The sequence below is a fragment of the Electrophorus electricus genome, chromosome 12 (genome assembly GCF_013358815.1).
Source record: "Electrophorus electricus isolate fEleEle1 chromosome 12, fEleEle1.pri, whole genome shotgun sequence".
NCBI lineage: Eukaryota > Metazoa > Chordata > Actinopteri > Gymnotiformes > Gymnotidae > Electrophorus > Electrophorus electricus.
The window spans coordinates 4,012,034-4,018,195 of record NC_049546.1 but is presented as its reverse complement, the minus strand read 5'-3'; the positions used below and the strand labels follow the sequence as shown (position 1 = coordinate 4,018,195).

The 6,162-nt window shown below is 40.7% G+C and overlaps 1 protein-coding gene across 1 annotated transcript; it reads right to left on the bottom strand.

Moving 5' to 3' along the window:
• Window positions 1-304: 304 nt before the first annotated feature.
• tigara (TP53 induced glycolysis regulatory phosphatase a) lies at window positions 305-5,713 on the bottom strand. Its single transcript, XM_027022240.2, has 6 exons — window positions 5,581-5,713; window positions 5,023-5,060; window positions 4,810-4,931; window positions 4,417-4,494; window positions 3,833-3,943; window positions 305-2,218 (listed from the first exon to the last, which is right to left on the bottom strand). Exons 1-6 carry the CDS (start codon window positions 5,610-5,612, stop codon window positions 1,826-1,828), a joined length of 774 nt encoding a protein of 257 aa, XP_026878041.2. The 5' UTR covers window positions 5,613-5,713; the 3' UTR covers window positions 305-1,825.
• Window positions 5,714-6,162: the final 449 nt, after the last annotated feature.

The following is a 6,162-nucleotide window of genomic DNA, read 5'->3' as shown; positions in this document are numbered from 1 at the left end:
TAGTCCATTTTGGGGACTTTGTGTTCTCCAAACTCAGTATCCCATAAAAAGGTTGAGTCCTACTCTGGATAGCTGTATAAAGCTTTACACAAGCATCGCTGAGGTCTGAGCATGAAGTGTAAATGAATTTGGAAAAACAGAGAGGTTTTGTTAAATCTGTGATTTTGCATAAAGAATAAAAGATTAGTGTGGTTTCCAGGCTTCTCTCTTTCTAATGAGAAGTGTCTGAAGACACTGAATGGCTATGCAGGCATATATCCAACATTCTTTTATTTCTATTTATTTTTTATTTAACTTTTTTTTTTTAAACAAACAGAAAAAAATCCTTGACTGAATTTCAGTGTACGTAATGATAATATGAGAAAGTTCTCATTTCTGATTATACAAAGAAGCTGGCACTGAGCCTAAGCAAATGAAGGGATGTACCTTTTGCATGTTCACATTAGGAACACATTCAAAACTCACCAAATTTTTGCTGATGCAAGTTTACCGAAATAACCTCACTAGGACTTTTCCACCAACGGATTAGAGAAATGCTTTATGGTGAAATGAGTTGTATTCATGCCATATAATATTGAATGGGAGTATAATGCTAGTAATTTTTAGTAGTACGTAGTAACAAAGTCATGTTGAGTATGAAATGTAGTCTTTGAAGTCACAAAATCTTTGAGACCTCACTTTCTCAGTTCTACACAAAGTGTAATCTCTCGTGAATCATCAGTGCTTATCACATTCTACATCCTGAAATAACTACAGAAACAAAACAAAGTTCGACAGAGCCAGGGTTGCCTGCTTGTATGGTGACATCTCTTTGAATAATAAAATGTTATGATCACACTGCACTGCCAGAACTTCTGACCCATGTTTTACCAGAGATATAATTTTGGAGCGTTTAAGCTTGAGGACCACCAATTTTCTTTTTTTTCAGTGACAAGACACCATACAGACATAGACAGATAAAATAATAAACAACACCAAATATATTTTGATGGACTAGATCACAGCTTAAAAGCAGCAGTTGCAGGGGTGTCCATTAAATGAACAGATATTTTACAAAGGTATGAATGTGTCAAGAGAGACCACAATGATGACATCATATTTCAAACAACGAAGGTGAAAAGCTTTTTCTGGAACAAAGGTCAAAGCTCTTTGGCAGGAACAGTTGGGGCCTTCGGGTCAATAAAACTTACTTAACAACTATCAGAACCAAGTAGTCTGGCATGGGTTAAGAGACCATAACTGGTATTAGCACAGGCTGAGCCAAGGACAAGCCAAACCAAACAAAACCATCAGCTTACAAAGTCTGTTGTAAAACGCAAGCGCAATCTAAATAAATGTGGCTTTGACTTCATTAGCCTAACAATGTTTCTCATAGGGTTGCCATTTGTTCATTCTCTATTGGGTGGGGCTGCATTCAATGTCAGGATTCTGATACTGTGATTCCTTTTGTATATAACAAACAAAAGGTTTTGGGTTTTGTGCACTAAAAAATACCATTACATTTTAAAGAGGAATAAAACATTATTTTAGACATTAGTGCACATTTTAGTGATAGATTCCAATAATAACATTGTCCAATGCTCTCAAGACTATGCTTTGAAATATTTCCTTTCAGTGGTCAAAATACACTAGTTTCAAACCAAACAATAGATTCTGTAACAAGGAGAACAAACCTCTGTGTGAATCTTTCTGGTTTTGAGGTTTTTCCACCAGTACACAGCTTTGGAAGATTCATACAGACAACAGTGCTTAAATACTGCATTTTTTAAAATGAAATAAAAAGGACTTGTAAACATTCTAATCCTATCCAATCTTCTGCTTCCACTTAGCTGTCCTTAGCCTTGATGTGGTCTATGCGGTTGACAAACAGACACTTCATATCGGAGAGTAACACTGCACTGCTACATTTCAATGTTACAATGAACCGGCACATTCCTGTGTTCGAGCAAGCAGAAAACACCTGAATCATGTCCGACCCAAGTGGCACAGAACACCCAAGGTCCTCAATGAAATAGCGCACCGCTACCCGCATGTAGGCACCATGGCTCACCACAAGGGCATGAGCAGGCACTCTGAGGACACCATCGTCTGGGAAACCAGCCAGAGGACCATCAATTTCAGCCCGTTGGGTTTCCTCACCCCACCTTATTTTGCCTCGATGGTGGTCAGCCATTAGCTGGAACATGGATTTAAGAAAGGTGTTGATCCGTACTTTCACCTGAGAGCAGATAAACGGGTTTAATAGAACAGCTATATAGACGAAGATAAAATCATAAATGTTAAGATAAATTAAATCAAATATAAAATGATAAGGAAAGGAATAATGATTAAAAGAAACAAAATAAGAAAAAATTATAGCGAATACAAAGACAAGTGTGGTGTGATTTTGGTCAGGAAATTCAAGAACAGGCTCAATCTTTCTGTTAATTATGGCACAAGGCTAAATTTTTCTGTTATTTAATTTTATTTAACTTTTACAAATGTGATGTCACTGGAAACCTGAAACAAACTGGCTGAAACAAACATTTAAGAAGTTTTAGAATTGATTGAAAACTACTTTCTCAATTACCATGCCTATAAAAAGGAGGTTTGAAAGACGTTTAGTAGACTCATCCAGGTTGTCTTTATTAAGAGGGGCTTAATTATTAGTTTTCAGTGACTAGAGGGAAAATATACTCTGGACAAGTGAACCATCCACTATTTGCTTTAAATTCATTGCTGGATAGGTAAAAACTTGGCGGTTTTAGTTGCCACACTATTTCCTCAGGAGTTCTACAGTCAGTAGCACTAAATCAAAACATAATTATTCATTTATTTCTGGGCAGTGATAGACACTGATGTTCGATTTTGACAGAGAAGTAGTCATGGCCAGTCTAATATTTTTGATGTAGTGGCTGCAGAGAGATGTGAACTCATTACATTTGTATACAGAGAGTAGTTCAGCTGGGACCTGTGTTGAGGGATTTCTAAACCTGTCTACAGATGCAAATATTGAGTGTATTGTTGAACTAGTGATGTCAGGGATTGTCTAGACTTTTTAAAAATGTTCATATTGCAGATATGAAGTCCCTGTTTACAGATGTAATGCATGTCATTTGAGGGTATTGTATTCATACTAATGACAATCAAAACAGGAATAAGAATGTCCTGATGACATTTCTCAGTCTTGGTGCTGTTATATGGTGGACCCCACAGATATCTGAAAGGTACTCGCTGTGCTATTGCTGCTATCAGTAGTGTTTACTGGGCATGGTGCACTATGGGTGGATAAAGGAGCTGAAGGACAATGTTGGCGCTGCAGCAGTGCCTGAAAGGTCAGAGAGCGAAGAGCTTTATAGGAGGGGGCAGGACGGAGACAGCGGGTGGGGGGTGAATGTGGTTACATCACAGGGGTCTGAACTACGGTATCACGGTTTTCATCCCCATCGAGAAGCGTGTTCTTGCACAGTGGTTGTTGCGGCTGTGTCGCGTTGCCTGCCTCTGGTCATCCTGGGTCAGCCTGGGTCATGGTCACGCAGGAGCTGAACAGATGCCTGCATATGTGTGAGTAGTAGAGTGGTACCAGGACTCCTGTCCTGATCTGTGTCTTTAAGCAAGCCCATCAAGCCTGAGCTGCACAAGGACACTGTAATAAATAGCTAACCCTTGGACTTAGACTCAAACTCCTCCCATCTAAGCAAGTGTCTTTCGGGGGGGGGTTGTTAAATGTGTGGTGTACACACACACACACACACACACACACACACACACACACACACACACACACACACACACACACACACACACACACACACACACACACACACACACACACACACACACACACACACACCTGTTCCATGGTCTCTCCGTGTGGAGGAGTGTACTCCGGGATTGGCTGGCCTGCTGCTTCAGCCATTTTCTTCATATCCTCTACTCTGCCTCCTTCAGCAATGCCAAAGCTCTGTAGAACAGTGCAGCTCAGACCTCCATTTCCAGGGGATAAAACATCATGTATGGCCGTAATACAGAGGTGGCAAGCCTGAGCAATGGGGAGCCACGGCACTGCCCCTGCTTTTCCCCTGCTTTTCCTCTGCTTTTCCCTTGCTTTTCCTCTGCTTTTCCCTTGCATTTCCTCTGCTTTTCCCCTGCTTTTCCTCTGCTTTTCCCCTGCTCTAAGGGTTTCGTATGTGGCTGATCACAGACCTTGCCCCAGCCACCACCAGCCCAAGTTACTATTGCTAAATCATAGTTTGCTGTGGTCCCCTGGGTCAGAGACTTGACACGCATGTGGTAAACTAACCTTGGCCAAAATAGCATACAGAAACAACTCAGCTAATGAGCAATGGTGTTGTATCTTGATACGCTATTAGCTAGTTGGTTTATCATTTCACTGTCATGATTGTTTATGAGATTTCAATAATAACTTGTACTTACCCTTTCTTTAAGCAAAGGATCAATCACGAGGGCTAAGTCACTGCAAGTATTATTTTTCCTAACAATAATTTCAGCAGTCTAGAGGGCAAAGACATGTACAGTGAAGTCACAGAGAGAGAGAGAGAGAGAGAGAGAGAGAGAGAGAGAGAGAGAGAGAGAGAGAGAGAGAGAGAGAGAATGTCACAAGCAGTTAATTTTGTGTTAAGTAGGCAGGGAACCAAAAACATGAAAACAAAAATCAAAACTGCAACCCTATGAGACATTGTAAATCAAATGATATCACACAGAATGACTGTTTAGATGTGATTCCAAAGTTTTCCGTATTTAGCTTTAGGCGCCCCCTAGTGGTCGGGGACCCACTCTGCAGCCATTCTTCACTTTCTCACACCTCACCTGCTTGGCACGTTTCATGTCACTGACAAACACATTAGTGAAACGGACATCTTGAAGGTACTGGCCAGCAGCTTCTGATTGCTGTATCCCAGTTTCAGACAGAGGTGAGTCTATCCCCTGGCCTAATGAAACAGCAGAATAAGGAAACAGACTGGATAAATAAGGTTGGTAGAAAATGTAACCGTTCCGTCCAGTCATAAACTCACACTTTACCTTGAAGTAGCCCATCCTTGTTATACTGCGTCTCACCGCTGGTAAACGGAGCCAAAATAGGTGTGAGGTAAAAATCAATGCTTATTAGGCTACATATGACTTAAATGTTATTTTACAAACTTACTTTCCTGACCGAATAATACATTATCAAACCAAATTTAATCAGGATAGTATTCGCTGGACGGGTATATTATTGTAGTTATCGTCTGCTGAGCTTATTTTATCATATTGTAGTCTGACCTTTAAATAAGTCTGCGTTTCCACTGGCTGTAAACTAGCGGTGACTTTTATAAAGACGTCACAGGCTACTAGCAACGTTATATATGGGGTAAGGCACAGCGTTGAGTTAGCTATCAGCCGCGACGCAAACATAGGAAAACATGCAGATTTAAATACCTGACTAGCCTATTATTCCAATAAATGTGGATTGTCGTTCATTTTGCCCAGTATAATATTCACTAAGACGAGGATAGCTAAACAAGGAAAGCCGTAACTGGAGGTTGGTTAATCCCTTCGACGGAAATACAGAGAATAAAACAAAAATGACATTCAACTTACTGTCGGACTATTGTTAAACCGAAAGAGAGCATTAGGCGACTTAGTAAAGGCAGGAATTAGCACCGAGAGGGGGAAGACGAGGTAGGATGTATCTAACGGTCCGGCCGGCTTGTCCTGTCACTGTTGCTGCTCTGCTGCCCTGACGGATTTGATTGGTTTAAAGTGAACGCACATGCCGGCTTTGAGAACACGTGTAGAAATTAGCGCCACCGCTAGGTGGCGGACATTGGCAATGCTCTCTCACCGCCCATTTTAGCTCAATGACATTAGTCGGTACTGGGTGTTTTCCAGTTTACAGCATTCTTAAGGCTAATCTGTAAGGCATGGAAATCACTGCAATCCTAATAGAAATCAAGTGTGCTGCTTAGACACGAGTTGCAGCAAGTAGACCCTGACTGTTGTTCAACATTATACCTGTTAAATTATAGTATGCTAATCAAGTCAGCTTGATTTTCTAACCTGGAAACTCTTGGGGCCACAGAGGCATTTATATGGTGACAGACTTAAGTGATAGTATGTAAACTACACCAATTAGATTGAGGTTAGTGCATTCATGCATGTAGTGAATTGACAGTAAATTTA

Excerpts from the sequence above, each read along its gene's own strand:
- tigara (XM_027022240.2), bottom strand. The coding sequence starts at position 5,612 with ATGCTCTCTTTCGGTTTAACAATAGTCCGACA. Across the intron at positions 4,932-5,022 it reads CAAGGATGGGCTACTTCAAG|GCCAGGGGATAGACTCACCT; the intron begins GTAAAGTGTGAG and ends CTGTTTCATTAG. Across the intron at positions 3,944-4,416 it reads ATCCTTTGCTTAAAGAAAGG|AGCTTTGGCATTGCTGAAGG; the intron begins GTAAGTACAAGT and ends ACTGTTCTACAG.